Source organism: Carassius carassius, chromosome 4 (genome assembly GCF_963082965.1).
Source record: "Carassius carassius chromosome 4, fCarCar2.1, whole genome shotgun sequence".
Classification (NCBI taxonomy): domain Eukaryota; kingdom Metazoa; phylum Chordata; class Actinopteri; order Cypriniformes; family Cyprinidae; genus Carassius; species Carassius carassius.
Window position 1 is genome coordinate 37,504,788 of NC_081758.1, and position 18,791 is coordinate 37,523,578.

The 18,791-nt window shown below is 41.0% G+C and overlaps 1 protein-coding gene across 1 annotated transcript in view; it reads left to right on the forward strand.

Moving 5' to 3' along the window:
• kat6a (K(lysine) acetyltransferase 6A) overlaps window positions 1-16,171 on the forward strand; it is a 35,666-nt gene extending 19,495 nt beyond the window's left edge. Inside the window, exons 7-16 of the mRNA XM_059548697.1 lie at window positions 522-637; window positions 2,588-2,703; window positions 3,002-3,143; window positions 7,834-7,995; window positions 8,391-8,484; window positions 8,638-8,869; window positions 9,182-9,371; window positions 9,479-10,153; window positions 10,328-10,586; window positions 10,693-16,171. Coding sequence (XP_059404680.1) covers window positions 522-637; window positions 2,588-2,703; window positions 3,002-3,143; window positions 7,834-7,995; window positions 8,391-8,484; window positions 8,638-8,869; window positions 9,182-9,371; window positions 9,479-10,153; window positions 10,328-10,586; window positions 10,693-13,946 — 5,240 coding nt within the window. The 3' untranslated portion in view covers window positions 13,947-16,171. The remainder of the gene's footprint in view (window positions 1-521; window positions 638-2,587; window positions 2,704-3,001; window positions 3,144-7,833; window positions 7,996-8,390; window positions 8,485-8,637; window positions 8,870-9,181; window positions 9,372-9,478; window positions 10,154-10,327; window positions 10,587-10,692) is intronic.
• Window positions 16,172-18,791: the final 2,620 nt, after the last annotated feature.

The window sequence follows — 18,791 nt, forward strand, 5'->3', positions numbered from 1 at the left end:
GTGATGTAAACTGCTGTTCACAAACTTGGAAGTTTGTAAGATGTTTTTGAAAGAAGTCTTTAATGCTCACCAAGGCTGCATTTACTTAATCAAAATACTGTAAAACTGTAATATGAGCGATTATTACTATTTAAAATAACTGTTTTCCATTTTATTATTTTAAAATGTAATTTAGTCCTGTGATCCAATGATGATTTTTATTTTTTATTTCTGATTATAAGTGTTGAACGGTTGTGCTGCTTTATACTTTTGTGGAAACTATGATATTTGTTTTTCGGGATTCTTCAATAAATAAAGTTCAAAAGAACAGAATTTATTTGAAATAGAATATACCTTTACTCTCATTTGAAGACAGAATAATTGAAAACTTGTCTGGGTAAGACACAGTGTAATATGATAAGTAAAAATTAAACATGAATGTGCCGTCTCTTTTATTAGTGTTTTTGCTCTGTACCTACAGTTTTGTGCTCCCACTCACTCTTTGGCCATTTTAACTGTCTTGGTATCTTTTTGAATCACAGACAATCAGGAGTGTGGAGACAGCTGGCAGGAGGATGAGGACAAACTGCCAGGACATGAGAACCTAACTGAGAAAGACTTGGAGCTCTTCAGACACATTCAGGAACTGGCACTACAGGTACAGAAAGGGATGGGGGAGACATTACATTTTGCCATACAAATGCAAATTAATGTGCTTTTGTTATACGTCCCATCTGAATTTGATTCATAAATAAGCCGCAAAAAATGTCTTTCTCCGTTTGCTGAGAAACCTGTTCCCTAATGTGAGAGACACTTGTATTTCAGTTAAGTTTTTAAAAAAACACACAGAAATGAAACTGAAAAGTCACATTTAATAAATGCATTAACAACATAAAAATTCAGTGTTAAACATTTAAATAAACACATGCTAACATGGAAACTTTCACGGCTGTGAACTAGTGCTGTCAAACAATTAATTGCGATTAATAGCATCCAAATAAGTTTTTATGTAATATATATATATATATATATATATATATATATATATATATATATATATATATATATATATATATATATATATGTATATGTGTGTGTGTGTGTGTACGATGTATGTTTATTATGTATATGTAAATACACACATGCATGTATATATTTCAGAAACTGCTTTGTTTATATATATAAAATATATATATATGCATATAATTATACATGTAAATGTTTTTAAATATATACATGTTTGTGTATTCATAAATACATAATAAATATGCACAGTACACACATTATGTAAACAAAAACTTATTTTGGATGCAATTAATCGTTTGACAGCACTACTATAAACAATATAAACAAACTGAATCCTTCTGTCGATAAATTGTATGCTTAGAGGTAGGGGTGTCCATTGTTTGTTTGCAGTCACTGATTCTCTTTTGCTATATTAGCAAAGACTTGGAAGCCATGAAGGCCTTTAACTCTGCAGAATGTAATGTGGGGGATTTGAGAGTTTCCATTATCTTGACAGCTGGTGCCTCTCTCAGTGATACACAAACACAAATGCACATGTGTAGACTGATTGGCTGATTGGTGTGTGTTTGTGTGTGATTTGAAGCTCTCAGCAGAAGCAGCCACTCTCTGACTGCCTGAGGCCATCAGTCGAAGAAAAACACTCACTAACCCAGAGAGACAATCGTATTCGCATGCAGCATCAGACAGATCCAACATGCTTTTGTTGAGCTGCCAGAAAGGAAGAATACCATGTTATATTAACTGAATGTGTGTGCTCTATAATATTTAGAACATGTACACACAGCAAAGTTTAGTGATAGCTGCGTTTAAATTTGGGATTGAAACACCCTAAATTAATATTCTGTATGTGTTAATATAAGAGTCATTCCTGAACATACGATGGTTGGCAGTTTGGCGATACAATTTTCTTTTAGCAAGCGGAACCAGATGTAGCAAGAACATACAGAAATCTCCTTGGATTTTCGCTGTATGAAAAAGCATTGTTCAGTTTGATAAACAAAATCTAAACATTTTAATGTGTAATTTCTACTATAGCATTTCAGACAAATTTATGAGTGACATGAGTTATTAGTTAAAAAATCTCAAGTGAGAAACCATTAATAGCATTATTTTGTATACAATCTTTATGATTTTGTTTAGGTTAAATAATGGCACTAATAATGAAACATTTTCCAGATGTCGTCTGAATTACTGAAGAGAGGACTGCTAATGCTGTTATTAACTGACCGATGGTTCAGCACTTGCCGTTTCACCTCTGCTTTGCGTATCTGCATGAGATGCAGAGCAGAGAAGTGTGTGATCACTACTGAGTGTCAGCAGGCTGGCAAGTGGCAGATGCTCTGAATTTCCACTTGGGCTGCGGATAAGAGCTAAAAATAATCCTGTAAGCTTGAGTGTGGAGCTGTATGCTCGTGAGAAACTGTGATTATTATATTGCTTGTGTAAAAGAGAGTGACTGTTCTCTTGTGTGTGGCAGGATGCTCTGGAAAAAGGGTATAGTGGCCTAAGAGTCTCTAAATTGTAAATGTCCCCACTTTATCTTTGCCTTAACTCCGTTTTTTTTTTTCTTCAACTCTTATAGAAAGTCGGGGTGACTGGTCCACCAGACCCCCAAATGCGCTGCCCATCTGTTATAGAGTTTGGGAAGTATGAAATTCAGACGTGGTACTCTTCTCCATACCCACAGGAGTACAGCAGGTAACCAACGGCATGTCTCCTAATCATTCTCAAAATTTTGATATTTGTTGTTAAAAAAAAAAAGTGGATGAGGCACATTTTATAATTTCCAGTATATATATTTAATATTGCAGTACTTGCTCAATTTAACTTGGTAGTTTAACAGTAATTTTATTGTTAAAGGGGTCATGTTTCAAACTAGCTGTTGACCATCTTAACCTCTTACTGTTTTTATTGCATTTAAATGCTATCACAAGAGGGATGTGCTTGAGCACTTTTAGGCTGTGAATTCTGATGTGTGATTGTTTCGTTGTGACAGGCTGCCTAAGCTCTACCTCTGTGAGTTCTGTCTGCGCTACATGAAGAGCCGCAGCATTCTCTACCAGCACATGCGAAAGTGCAACTGGTTTCACCCACCTGCCAACGAGATCTACAGAAAGGAGGACGTGTCCGTGTTCGAGGTGAGGAAGAGAAATCTCCGCCCAGATAAAAAAAACAAAACACAGACACTCGCGTGCACACACACACACACATCTTTGTTTATACAGACTTGGCAGCAGAGACATATGCTCGTCGACACTCTACTCATGTACACGCAAATATGTGTATTCATACGTGCTGAGCCAACAAAGGAAATTTCATTCACACTGATGTGTGTGTGCACACTCCCACACTGGCTCAGGCAATAACATCCGCCCACATCCTGCCCTCATTAGGGGTTGTTATGATGCCACACAGCAGGGTTATAAATGAAAAACGGTAAGCTCTCATTGTTTCAGAATCACTATGGTGATTTACTACATCCTTTGTGTTTCTATGAAAGAACATCTAGGTGTAAACTTGACATGCAGATCTGAATTGGTGTACTCTAAGCCAATGCTGCCATATTTTACTGATATTACATAGTCACGTTCACCCACTCATGAGTTTGGAGATTGACAACCATATGATTTTTTGAATTCTCCAGTAAAGAAAACAACTTACAGGACCATCCTGCTTACTATCTATATGAACGATTAACCCTTTTCAAGCCACTTTTCCAAGGTTTCTGTGGGTCCCTAAAATCTTTTAAATTCAGCTTGATCCAATTTCATAAGCACGTTTAAGTATACATGTGATTTGGTCTAATGTGAATGTTAAAATTCAAAAGACTTTGATTTGATAAAAAAAAAATATGAGTGTTGTATGTTTGAAATAAAAATGGGGTACTGTTGGCTCGCTGTTTCAGAGCACTTCACAAACCAATGAATAGTTTGCATTTATGCCAAGTGATTGCCATGTTTACTTTTTGGTATTTATATAGTGATATGTTATAGATTGATGTAGGAGTGCATATTTTATCTTACATCTTTTTGATGGAGCAGTTGTAAATGATAAGAGACAAATATATTTGTTTAGTAGACGCTTTATATCCAAATCAACTTGAGGAGTTAAGGAATGCATTTCAAATTTCAAGATATTTTACATTTCAAGACTCTGTATTTTGGGCTTGTTTGTGTGAATGAAATATTGTATATAAAATATTTATCTGGCAGTTGATTCAATGTAAACCCATGTGGCTTCTCACTGGGCCAACCCATAACAGGAAGAAAAAGACTAAGAACTTTATTTAACACAGTATAAAATTCAGTATCACTCGATTTGCAATTGAATGCCCCAGCATGCTCAATTTAGCTAGTCAAAGAATCTGAAAAACAATGATTTAATTGTATTTTCTTTGGGTTTATTTTGGATGGACATTTGGTATCAAATTTATTTTTGCAGGTCTTAAAAGGTCTTAAAATTTGATTTTAAAAACTAAACTCTCTGGTTTTGGTTCTCATGATCATGGTCAATTATGGCTGTCATGCCTAACGTAATCCTTGGTTCAAACTACAGTCGTGGCCAAAAGTTTTGAGAATTACATAAATATTGGAAATTGGAAAAGTTGCTGCTTACGTTTTTATAATAGCAATTTGCATATACTCCAGAATGTTATGAAGAGTGATCAGATGAATTGCATAGTCCTTCTTTGCCATGAAAATTAACTTAATCCCAAAAAAACCTTTCCGCTGCATTTCATTGCTGTCATTAAAGGACCTGCTGAGATCATTTCAGTAATCGTCTTGTTAACTCAGGTGAGAATCTTGACGAGCACAAGGCTGGAGATCATTATGTCAGGCTGATTGGGTTAGAATGGAAGACTTGACATGTTAAAAGGAGGGTGATGCTTGAAATCATTGTTCTTCCATTGTTAACCATGGTGACCTGCAAAGAAACGCGTGCAGCCATCATTGCGTTGCATAAAAATGGCTTCACAGGCAAGGATATTGTGGCTACTAAGATTGCACCTAAATCAACAATTTATAGGATCATCAAGAACTTCAAGGAAAGAGGTTCAATTCTTGTAAAGAAGGCTTCAGGGCGTCCAAGAAAGTCCAGCAAGCGCCAGGATCGTCTCCTAAAGAGGATTCAGCTGCGGGATCGGAGTGCCACCAGTGCAGAGCTTGCTCAGGAATGGCAGCAGGCAGGTGTGAGCGCATCTGCACGCACAGTGAGGAGAAGACTTTTGGAAGATGGCCTGGTGTCAAGAAGGGCAGCAAAGAAGCCACTTCTCTCCAAAAAAAACATCAGGGACAGATTGATCTTCTGCAGAAAGTATAGTGAATGGACTGCTGAGGACTGGGGCAAAGTCATATTCTCAGATGAAGCGCCTTTCCGATTGTTTGGGGCATCTGGAAAAAGGCTTGTCCGGAGAAGAAAAGGTGAGCGCTACCATCAGTCCTGTGTCATGCCAACAGTAAAGCATCCTGACACCATTCATGTGTGGGATTTCTTCTCATCCAAGGGAGTGGGCTCACTCACAATTCTGCCCAAAAACACAGCCATGAATAAAGAATGGTACCAAAACACCCTCCAACAGCAACTTCTTCCAACAATCCAACAACAGTTTGGTGAAGAACAATGCATTTTCCAGGACGATGGAGCACCGTGCCATAAGGCAAAAGTGATAACTAAGTGGCTCGGGGACCAGAATGTTGAAATTTTGGGTCCATGGCCTGGAAACTCCCCAGATCTTAATCCCATTGAGAACTTGTGGTCAATCCTCAAGAGGCGGGTGGACAAACAAAAACCCACTAATTCTGACAAACTCCAAGAAGTGATTATGAAAGAATGGGTTGCTATCAGTCAGGATTTGGTCCAGAAGTTGATTGAGAGCATGCCCAGTCGAATTGCAAGAGGTCCTGAAAAAGAAGGGCCAACACTACAAATACTGACTCTTTACATAAATGTCATGTAATTGTCGATAAAAGCCTTTGAAACGTATGAAGTGCTTGTAATTATATTTCAGTACATCATAGAAACAACTGAAACAAAGATCTAAAAGCAGTTTAGCAGCAAACTTTTTGAAAACTAATATTTATGTAATACTCAAAACTTTTGGCCACGACTGTAGAGTTGTGACGATGAGGAAATTTTCCCACTGGTTAATCGACTTGTGACAACACTGGTAATACCGGTATCACCCTGGAGGCACGGGGCGTTCCCTCTTTTCCATGCTTTCTTTCGCTTTTAAATAGCTTAAAAGCACTGTGCACATTTTACTTTCATTTTTTAATTAGCGGCAGTTAAGCATCAATTGCTTGAATGCAACAACAAAATACAACATCAAACTCCCTTTAGCCTATTTAATAAACATTATTTATTATTATGGTGAGCTGCTTACTATTATTAACAAAACAAATAACAATAGAGATAACCATGCTATAGGGCAGGCTATGTCTAATATAAAATAACAAATAACTTGCATAAAGTTTAAATGGGTATACAAAACTCGAAATGGGCTAAGTATACATGTATTATATATAACAAAAAAAATAAGAAACCTAGAACGTTTATTAGCAAAATGATTATGAAAGCTTGGAGGCACGATATTCTTCTTGTCAGTCAGCTTGACTCACTCTCACTGGATAAATGAAATCTGATCTGTGATGCGACTGTCATTCAGAATACTGCACTGAGCAGCCGCATTCAGTTTTTAATTGTAGTGTCTGTTCTCTTACTCAACTATAATTTTTATTACTATAAAAAAAATCTAAACGATGGTGGGAGTCGGTCAGCGGTGGGCAAATGATGTTTCCGGTGTTGCGGCTTAGTTCACACTGCATGATTTTAGATTCAAAGTCATGCATTATGAAATGTGTATTGACTGGAAATGACATCGGCGAGAACCTAAAGTCAATGAGAGAGCAAGATACAGGGCAAAGGAAAGTTCAAGGGGTTGAATCATAATATATCTGCAACAGGACATAAGCAAGCAATCATTCTGTCCTAAAAATGATTTTTATTTTTTCTCCTCTCCACTGCAAATCATCATACAGACAGCTTGGACTGCCAGCTTTTTGTGGGATACTGTCTTTGACAGTATCAAATCCATTCTCACATGAAAATGCCTGTCTCTCGCGTGATCTTGCATTATTTCCCGTAACGATTCTTGTGTGTTTGGTTGTAGACAATGCAGAGTTGTCTGTGATCCATCATGTATTGTGCACACAACAGCAGCTAGATGGTATCCCAGACAGTCGTGGATGGTAAGAACAGCAGTGATTTGAAAATCATGCAGTGTGAACCTGTCATAACTAGTCCTCCAATGTGGTTCCATTCATAGCACAAGTAAACCAAATGTTAAACTCTCCACATTTAACAGCACTACTACACTACTTGTGTTGTCGGGTGTGTTAGTGCTTGCCTTCCTGTTTAGCCAGTTGGTTTTAGAGGCTCAGTTTTCGGAGCTGCTCCTGGTTTGGTCCTGACTCAGCAGGAGACCTGTGGTGGCAACACTACTGAAAGCTGACACTGTTGGCATTCAGCCGATAGCAAAAACAGGCGCCTTGCAATTCACCACAGCCACTATTACTTGTGGAGCGACTTTCATGCCTCATGTCTCTGCTGCACAATTTCTTTCAAAATGTTAAAATAGTATTTAGAAATTAAGAGTCTTACAGGAATTACATTTTGCAAATATGAATAAGGAATTGGAGTCGATTTGTAAAGTGTAACAGTATATGAACCCTAGAAAATTCACTTTACATTGTCGCTTAATTGCATCATGTCTGGTTAGGACACAATATGTCAACCAAAGGCTGAAAAATGTTTTTTTCTACACTCCAGGTGGATGGAAATGTCAGCACAATATACTGTCAGAATCTGTGCCTGCTGGCCAAGCTCTTTCTGGACCATAAGACGCTGTACTATGATGTGGAGCCCTTCCTCTTCTATGTTCTCACACAGAATGACAGCAAGGGCTGCCATCTCGTAGGATACTTTTCAAAGGTGAGCTAATCATTTCACAAACCTTTTTGATCCACTTTTAGGTTCACTCAAGTTAGATGACAATGTTGAGCAATTTGGGTTTGTTTTTAATCAAATTTTTACTTTTGTGGCTTGCTTACAGTAGATGGTTTATTTGATCCCTTATGGGTTGATATACTCCTGGAAAAGATGTTTGCCGTTATTATTTTTGCTTATTTTGAGGGAGAATTGAGGATGCTGTTTATGCACTCGGTTTAAATAATTTTAAGAGCCATATTCACAACTGTGTATGTTTCAGCATGTTTTCTGTATGGCTATGTCCTTTTCTTATTCAGAATAATAAGATATTTTGTGGCACATAGAAATGTGTTTGTTAATCTTTTTGTGCTTTTTTTCACCCCTTTTTTCATCTCCAGGAGAAGCATTGTCAACAAAAGTATAATGTATCCTGCATCATGATTCTTCCACAATATCAGCGCAAGGGCTATGGACGATTCCTCATTGACTTCAGTAAGCACTCTGCATTATCTTTCCTCTGTTCCCCAAGTCTGTGAATTGTATTATTATTATTATTTTTTTTAGTAAAGAAAATATTTGAGAATTCTTCTTCTTCAGATAGTGTCATTAGACAGAGAGGATAAACTGTTATGACTCTCTCTGCAGGTTACCTGCTGTCCAAGAGGGAAGGCCAGCCGGGCTCACCAGAGAAGCCATTGTCAGATCTTGGCCGGCTATCCTACATGGCATATTGGCGTAGTGTGGTGCTGGAGTGCTTGCATGAGATCAGAGATCGGCAGCTCACCATCCGCAAACTCAGTAAAGTCACTGGCATTTGCCCTCAAGATATCACAGCCACTCTGCTTAATCTGAATATGCTGGAACAGAGAGGGGACCGGTAAGAAAGATGGCTGATTCTCATTGATTATACATGGTTTTGTGCTAATGTGAAATTTAATAATTTTATTCAGCAAGGATGCACTACATTTATCAAGTGCTGATATACAAGTGCTGATCTTTTTTAACTTTTTATATTTTATGATTCTTGAGTACTAAATCAGCACATTAGAAGGATTTCTGAAGGATCTTGTGATGCTGAAGTCTAGAGTAATGGCTGCTGAAAGTTTACTATATTCACTGATATATTTAAGTAGAAAACAGATATTTTAATCATATTACCTGAATTTTTTATTTTCCTTTCTTGTTATAGGGTGATTATCCTGCGAAGAGAGAAGTTGGTGGCTTCACACATGGCCCGACTGAAGGCCAAACCTCGGCTGCTTGAAGTCGATCCAGACTGCTTGCGCTGGACACCTGTTATCATCACCAACACAGTAGTATCTGAAGGAGAAGGGGATGAGGATGAGGAAGAGGAAGAAGGAGAGGACGGACCTAAAGATGTAAGCATTTATTCAAGGTTCAGTAGATGAAGAATGCTGCATTTAGTATGTGTACCAGTATATACTGAAACTGAACTTCTGTTCTATGCTTCTTGTCTCTTTTATAGATCAAACCCAGCCACAAGAGCTCCCCACTCTCTTGGCATATGAAAGGTGAAAGGGAAAAGGAGGAAGAGAAAAAGGGCTTCCCAGCATTTCCAAAAAACCAAAGCTCTCCTCCGTCCTCTTCCGTTTGCAACAGTATTCTCAGTCCTGAACATTCTTCCCTTTTTCTTACGGCCAATGGGGAGCGCAGGGGACCTGGACGCCCTCCCAAAAGCTGGTTATGGGGCAAGGTGAAGGATCCACCACGTACAGGACCAGGTCGACCCCGTAAACTAAGGCCCCCAGATGATGACGATGATGATGATGATGATGAAGAGGAGGAGGAGGATGATAAAAGAACTGGCATTAATAAAGTGATAACCTCACCAATGCTCTTGGCTTCAGAAAATGAGCCTGACTCCACATCAGCCTGTCCCTTGGATGCTTCTAGGCACCCCGCAGTTCCACCATCAAGCAAAAGAGGACGGCCTCCCCGGAAGAAGCGCGGCCCAAAACGCAGGCTTAGTGAGGAGCCTGAAGATGACCTGCTGTCCTTGCCCCACACCACAAGGCTGAGTGAACCCATGCCAGCCTTTAGCAGTGAGAGCAGTGAAGATGATGAGGAAGATGATGAGGAAGAGTTAAGGGCTCGTTCACCGCCTGTCCTCACCAAGCCCACATTAGGGCTTAAATGCAAGGTATGTGCAATATTTTTTTTAAGGTTTTTTTTTTTTTTTTTTTTTTTTGCATGACATTTGTGTGTGTGTGTGTGTGTGTAATACCAAAAGGCTTTTTCAAAATAAAGGCTAGAAAGATCAGGAAATAAAAATGTTGATTAATCTAGAATTATTTTTGCTTTCCTCCCCTTGTAGCCTCAGAAGTCCTTGCGAAAGCGGCGTGTACGTCAGCGCAGCCATCCCCACAGCAGTGTAGTTACAGAGACCATCTCAGAGACAACCGAAGTTCTGGATGAGCCATTTGTGGATTCAGATTCTGAAAGGCCCATGCCCAGACTAGAAGAAGAAACTCCATTTGGCAACCCTCTCCGATGCTACCCAGCAGCCCGCAAACACATGAGACTTGCCACACAAAGCATCAACAGAGGCAGTCTGACTGAATCGGAGGAAGATGGTTAGTATTTCTTTGGTTTTATTTGTGCAATCTTTAAAGTTTTGTGTGATGTTAATGTTTACAACAGTGTGCTTTCAAAAATCATGGTTACCTCTTTTCTGTTTAGATCCCACTCCTGTGTTGAAGCCGCTTGCTGTCTTGAGAAGACCTGAATCTTCAGAGGTCACACAGAGAAAAGGGGCAACATCTGAGATGCCTGAGGTTCCAGTAAAAAGGAAGAAAGGCTGGCCTAAGGGCAAGAGTCGCAAACCACTCCACTGGAAGAAGCGTCCAGGCAGGAAGACTGGTAGTGGAGTTGGTAAGACAATTGACAACAGTCTGGCAGATGCATCCTCCGAGGACCCACCACCCCCAAAGATAAAAATGAAGCCTGGCAGGAAACCTCGCAGCTATTACCTGCAGCGGGCCCAAGAGGAAGCAGCCAGACAGGAATTTGAGAGAAGCCGATTAGCTCAGCAGCTAGACAATTCAACATTGGAGGACAAAACCTGTAAAAGGACGGCCAGAGCCTTAACATCAGAACTCAGCCCTGAGAAACAGAAAGACTCGGAAGAGGAAGATGATTTCTTTCAGGATTTTAGAGAGCCATCCAAACCCAAAAGGCGAGGTCGGCCTCCAAAAAATGGAAACCTCCCTCCCCCTGTACCCAAACCTCCCCCTTTGTCTGAGCCAGAAGAGGAAGATGAGGAGGAAGACACACCATGGTCAGTTGAGAAGATCAGCCGTCCGCCTTCTCGTACCATGTTGCAGTCTTCCAGCACCAGAGTCTCTCAGCCAAGAGCTAACACAGACATGGCAGATGCAGAGGAGGACGAAGAGCGGGATGTTGAAGATTGCGATAATGGGGTTAATCTGAGAACAGCAGCAACACCAGGCTCAGGAAACCGGCGTAGTGATGATCATGATGCCGATGACGAAGGGGATGGCCGTCTTGAAGAGAAAAATGACAACAGCAGTAGCACTAAAAGGAGAAAGGGCCCAGATTCTGAGGATGATGTGGAGGAGCAAGAGAATGAAGAAGAGGAACCATCACCACCTGCTCGCTCTCCCCCTGTGAAAGAAGAACCCCAGAGCAGTGAGGGTTTTTTAGACATGGAGGCAAATGTGGCACGGGATTATGTCAGCAAACAGGAAGAAGTTGAGGATGAGGAGGAGGATGCAGAGGAAGTGCAGGAGGTGAAGACTAGCTCTGCTGATACGGAAGAACGGCAACGGCGAGAGCAGGAGGAATCTGCAGTGGCTGCAGCAGCTGTAGAGACCGTAACCGACATCGCAGTGCCCTCTGAACCACTGGATATCCAGCCTTTACACGTAGAGGATAAGACTGTGCTCATGGCTGAGCATTCACACCAGCATCCTGACTTCAAAAATGACCTGAGCCACCAGCAACACACGCATCACCACAATAGTGAGCTGGATCTGGAAACAGTGCAAGCTGTCCAGTCACTTACACAAGGAGAAGCCCAGGAGGAGGATTCAGAGTCCCATGGAGCCTACCAGGATTGCGAAGAGACGCTGGCTGCCTGCCGAACCCTCCAAAGCTACAGTCACGGTGAGGGAGAGGAGGAAACACTAGCACTGGTGGAAGATTGTGGAGCCTCCCAGCACAGTCCCATGCCCAACCCACCGATGCCCACGTTACCGAACCAGTCTGTCCGTTCAATCAACAGTCCTGGAATGACTCCTGGTCCCATGGACCCTGGAACAGGAGTGCCTGGTCCCACAGGAGCTGGAGGGGGAACAGGTGTAGGGTATACTCAAATAACCCCTGAGCATCCCAGCTCTCTATCAGCTCCCTCACTGCAAAACATGGAGACCTCTCCCATGATGGATGTGCCGTCTGTTTCTGATCATTCACAACAAGTGGTGGACAGTGGATTTAGTGACCTGGGCAGCATTGAAAGCACCACCGAAAACTATGACAATCCGAGCAGCTATGACTCGACAATGGGTGGTGGAGGTAACGGAGGAGGGAATGGAAGTAATGGAAGTAATGGAAGTGGCATGTCTGCAGCCGCAGTAGCAGCGGTAGCAGCTTCCTCCACTTCGTCATCTTCGGCCTCTAGTTCAGCCACATCTTCGTCATCATCTTCGCAAGGCAACAGCTGCTCCTTCGTCTCAACTCCCGGGCTGACATCCTCTAGCACAGGTGTTGGCTCTCAGATTGCCATGGGTAGCTGTAGCCTTATCCAGCAAGCAGGTCCAGGACCAACCAATGGACCTGGTGCTAACAGCGGTAGTAGCGTCCCACAACCTCCTCCCCCACCTCCTCCCCCTCCAAGCAGCACTCCAAGTTGTGGTATAAAGTCTCCGCAAGGCTGCGTCATCGAAAGGCCGCCAAGTGCCAGCCAGCAGCAACAGAAGAAGGTCTCACAACCGACTCAGCAACAGCAAAACCCTCAATCGCAGCCTCCACCCTCTGCTCCACCACCCCCTCCACCTCAACAACAAGCTCTCTCGCAGTGCAGTATGGGAAATGGTTTTGCTTCTACGCCCATGATCATGGAAATTCCTGAAAGTGCAGGCAGTGGTGGAGGAGGCCGGAGTTTGTATGACCGCATGGGCCAGGACTTTGGCGCTGGTGGCTATGGTCAACACTCTGCTTCTTTCAGTTTAGCCAAACTCCAGCAGCTAACCAACACCATAATGGACCCCCACGCCATGTCTTATTCACATTCAGCAGCAGTCACTTCATACGCAACGAGTGTTTCACTCTCCAACCCAGGCTTAGCGCAACTTGCTTCTTCTCCACACCCACCATTGCCCCAGGCTCAGCCCACTATGACCCCACCTCCCAATTTGAGTTCTGGCTCCATGAATCTTGGTTCCCCCTTGATCCAGTGCAACATGGCAGGCGCTAATATTGGACTACCTCCCCCTCCCCATTCACAGCGATTGCAAGGCCAAATGGCAACGGTCAAAGGCCACATTTCAATTCGGTCCAAAGCCTCTCAAATTCCTACGGGCTCCCCTCACCAGCAGCAATTGTACAGTCGCAGCTCTGGTGGCGTGACCATGCAAGGCTCCCCACGCACTCTAACGGTGCAACGTGGCATGATGACAAACCTCATGCCCACACCTGCTGCCTACAACTCCATGAACATGAATCCACTCAATGCTGCCATGTCAGCTGGCTACCGCATGCCGCAGCCCATGATGAACAGCGGGTACCATAGTAACCCACCCTATATGAACCAGCCAGCCCAGTACCCCATGCAGATGCAAATGGGCATGATGGGAGGGCAGGCTTACCCACAGCAGCCTATGCAGCCCAATCATCATGGCAACATGATGTACACGGGCCCCTCGCACCACAGCTACGCTGGCGTCCCCAAACAGTCGCCTTATATGAGCAGATGAGCACCAGAGAATGAGCAGAGAGAGACGTTCCCCACCGGACTCTGCATCTCTGTACTTTTTCCATTTGTATCCACCCTCCAAAGTCTGCGCAAAAAGGCAACAAGATAAGTGAGCTTGGTGGAAGAAGAGGACATAGAGACTGCGACGATTTCTTTCCTTGCTAAATATGTTGTCGTCAAGCTCTGTTCCTTTTAGGTTCATTTCCCAGCTGCCTGAGCTGACGGAGCTGGGGAGATGATGATGATGATGATGGTCTGATCACGGGAGATAATTTTATGAACCTTTATTGTGGCAAGTGTCACACTCCCACAGACCCTGTCTGCCTTGGTTGTACCAACACGGGTTGGTCCACCGAAATGTCTGCCACTCCATCCGTGAGACAGAAAGGGAGAAGCATCAAAGCAGCTAAAGGGGAAGTGGACCTAACTTTTTAAACTGAGAAACAAATACATTTACGTTGTTATTGAACATACATTAAATCATGCACACAATCGTTCAATTGACATAGGAAGCCTTACCTAAATAGAGACAAAATAATTGTAGATGGACTATTTTGTTCTTTTTTTTATTATTATATTATTATTATTAACTTTATTTTTAATATGTTCTCTTTTTTTCATTGACTGTTGAAATGCTTGTGTTTCAGTCTGACTTTCTCATGCTTTATGTGTGTGGCTGTTCTGGACAAAGTGATTCACGCTCACTCACTCACTCAAAACACTCACTCATGAACACATTCACTCGCGCAGAGCTCTATAGCTACTTGAGAGCTTACATGGAGGCACTTCTAGTTTGGACACACAAGGCGTCCGAGGTAACTGTAAATCTGTCTTCCCAGTATGGAATCGTGAATATCCAAACATAACAGTTGTAAGAGCCCAAATGGACGTCTGATAGTAATGACCATGCATTCATAGACTAAACCTGGACTAAGCAGAAGTCCTTTGAAACTAGTTAATGTAAATATTCTGGTACTGCCTGGTTCACAGCACAGACTCGAAATCAAGTACTCACACTTTCATGAACACTCCACAGATGCCACTAGAGGGCACCGCAGTCAATAGAGGGGAGGTATTTAATTCCATACTACAAAGTGCTGCGTCCACGTAACGTGGTGGGTAAAAAGGGTTTAACCACACAGGAGCACCTCTGCAGAGCAGTTAGCAATGCAACTGTGCTCATCCAATGATGTTAATGATGCCTCATAAAGTAGGCCTTACTGTGCCACCAGTAAGTAGCGCTGCTCGTACTCCAGCTGATCATGCGGTAGTAATGTTAGCGGTTAGCAACGAGAGGGAGTTTTACAAATAAGTAGATCTGTGTCTGCAATGCACACATGGACAAATGAACATACCCGGGATAAAGGTTAAAGTGCATGATGTCCTAAGATGGTTACTGTTTTAGGACAATGGGCAGAGAATTTCTTAATGTTCCAGTATTCATTGTCGATATGAGGAATCTTTCTCAAAGACCTGACGTTTAATGTATTATTTGTGCGCTTTTGTTTTTCTGAATTTTATCAGACTGGGCAGCTTTCTTTTATGACAAGCTGACTCTTTTTGACTTTAGAAGACTTATTGTAGAGAAAATGTTTTTTCTAAAATATAAAAAAACGAAATTCTGACATGGATATTGGTACTGTCATTTTTTTCACTTCTGTTTCAGGAAAACAAAACAATGCATATTTTTTAGCTCAACTCTTGGGGTAATATTATTAAGAAATTCAAAACTTAAAAAAAAAAATACAACTCACTTTTAGTGAATTTAAGATGCCTTTAACCTTTCCATTCCATCTCATCTCTAGAGTTTTCTATCTTTGTGTAGTATATTAATGCTATTTTAAATCAAAAGGAAAAAACATATCTAAGTCCCTTAGCGTTATTTTTTTTTCTTGGTTATTGTGCGTGACAACTTCCTTACATCTATGAGGCATGTAAAAATGAGCTCAGTATATTTCTGTCTGTTTATATTGCTTACCTTTTCGTATACTTTGTAATTGTACATGGTGAGTTGTAAGCTGAGAGAGTCTGGTAGCCCGGAGAAAGAGAGCGAGCCAAGCTGGGGCGCTCGGTGATGGTCGGAAGCGTCCACCTTCCACTCCTCTCTGTTTTGTCCTTGTATGTATTTCCATTTATTCGTTTCTTTCTTTTTTTCTTAGCAAGTACTTTCGAAGAACTCTGTACATTTTAACATGAAACAAAAATAAATTATGTTGAGCCATTTCACTTGTTATTGCATTTCTTGAAAAATCTCTAAAGTAATGTGTATTTTCAAATGAATTTTATTTCCTAAAAGTTATTCCACTCTATCATATCAAAGCCAGTGTATGAACAGGACATCTTTTAAACTGAACAGTTTAACTGGAAAGACTTTCTAGACATCCGATAAACATTTAAATTGTTGTATATGCTAACTAAACTAACTTTCCACCCCCATTTAATTGACCCTGTGAGCTTCCGTTGGATCATGGCATTTGTTCACATTTTGAAAACGGGCTAATCTTTACAATGCCCCTAAATTTAGTCATGGGGGTCTTGTAAATGAGTAAATGATCTCTTATTTAAGTTTAATAGCTGAAAAAAAGCTTTTGAACATTTCGGTCATTAAACAAAATAAATGGTTTTCCCATTTTAAAGTACATTTCTTGAAGATCCTGAACATTCCATCAGAAAATCTTTGCGATGACATTGAAATATGGTACTTATTGTTGTCAAACATATTTTTTTAATTGGAGAATACCTAAACTTTACGTTATTTTAACAAGTGATCGTAATATCGATAATAGAGTTGGTGTATAACCTAGAGACACAACTTCAAGTCTTTTGACAAAAATAAAAAAAAATAGAATTAGATTTATTTTAGCATATAAATTATCTACATAGATAAATACAACAGGCTTCATATATGTAATTAATTTATATAATTTATGGCAAGTGGCAACAAAATATAATATGAAAAGGGACAGAACAAAAAAAAAACTTTGTGGAGACCAAAATCTTCAATGTTTTTCTTTATGCAAAGAAAATGTCTGTAATAACAGTATAAGTTCGTGTCAGCTTGGCTTTGTTTAACGCATAAGGGACACATACGGCAGTTTTTTATGGGTTGAACCAGAGAATGTCTAATATGGCGAGAAGTTTCACTCTCACTACACTTCCGGCTTCTGAACTGGTTGCAGTTCCACTCTGATTCCACGTGAGAGCTCTCACAGGACGAGTGCAGAATGAATGGAGGTCAATGGCAGTATACCCCTCAAAATCCACTTTTCTCAGGATATAATTTTTTGTCTAGTAATTTGAATGTTGTATTCGAAAGGAGATGCAAAGAAATTACACATGGCTGGGTGTTAGATTTTTTAGAGTCACTTATTTGCTTTAAAAATTATTTTAAAAATTATTATGATTTTTTAGCCACCTTGGCATCTGGCCAACTTTCCCTCCCACGTGAACCACCGTAAATTCAGGTAGGCTTTGACAATTAACACAGTCCACATGGGTTACCTTTTTTTCGTCCTTGGGAAATGAGAAATGGGACAACCCTTGCCCACTATTAGAACAATTTATCATTGCACACCTGCGAGGCATTTTTTTCCTTTTTCAATTTTTATTGATATTAGCACTATTGAGCGTGACGTTTGTGTTTTTTAAGGTGGCAATACAATACCATATGTATCCGGTATTTCTTAACACAAGAATAACACAAGTACTCAAATTCTATTTATTTTCCGTGTAAATTTCACAGTACATACATAACAATAGGCAGATAAAAGTGCCAGCAACCAAAAAAAAGTTGCTGCGTTGTAAAAGAAAAACTTTGGCGAAAAAGTCCGCCTTAACATTCTGATCCCGCTGATTCTGATGCAATCAAGCGGTATCTCTGGTCGTAATCAGTCCTTCACTGACCAATCTGCGTTCATTAGCAGAATGCTAGCGTGTTATGGGCAACAACTCAACCTGTAAGAAATCGAAAGGACATAATGCCGCGTTCCAGGCAACCCGTAACCCATGTTTTTCCAACCTTAAATCCGTGAAAGTGCACAGGAACGACAATCAAACTCGTGACTTCCCACCCGTGAACTCGTGTCTCGTACTAGATCGATGTACTCCGAGTTCCGAGGTCACACAGCACGCGAAACAACAATGACAGCCCCTACGGATAATACTGCCTACGGATGCAGTTTATGCAAGTGGCACACGTTGAAAAAACGATTTTAGGTCAATGTACCGTTGCAATAAAAAAATAATCTAGTTACAATTCCTTGCACTCAGAAAGTTTGGCGTAACTTGCCTGGAACGGTACAAAGTCGTTAGTCGTGGTATGAAATAGTGATTACGAGCTCAAAAACCTGCCTGGAACGCAGCATAAGTACTCGTTCATTCAACTTTCGATCTATAACCTATGTTGAACTTGCAAAACCTACAATCAGATCTGAGATTTCTAAACCGCAATCGGGTGAAAGGGACAAATTAAGTCGTCTAGCCCCATAGACTCCCATTCATTTTCCACTCATGGCGATCGCCCCTAGTGGAACTCGGGTGGAACTGCAACCAAAATTCGGTACAAAAGGACTTAATAGGGAGTGGGAAGGCTCTCCGTAGACGGGCTCTGGTTGAACTAAATATAATTCAGCATGACATAAGAGAAACGATGCTATTGTCACATTGTCAGAGGACACGTTACCTTGAGCCAATAAAACAACACTGTACAGTGACGTTGATTGGCCACTGTCCAATGAACTTCGAGTATTACAGTCCTCTCGCTACCAATAAAATATGGAGCGGGCGTGTACACGCGATAGACGTAGTCCGTGATTGGTTAGAGCGAATGACAATCATTTATTTTGTC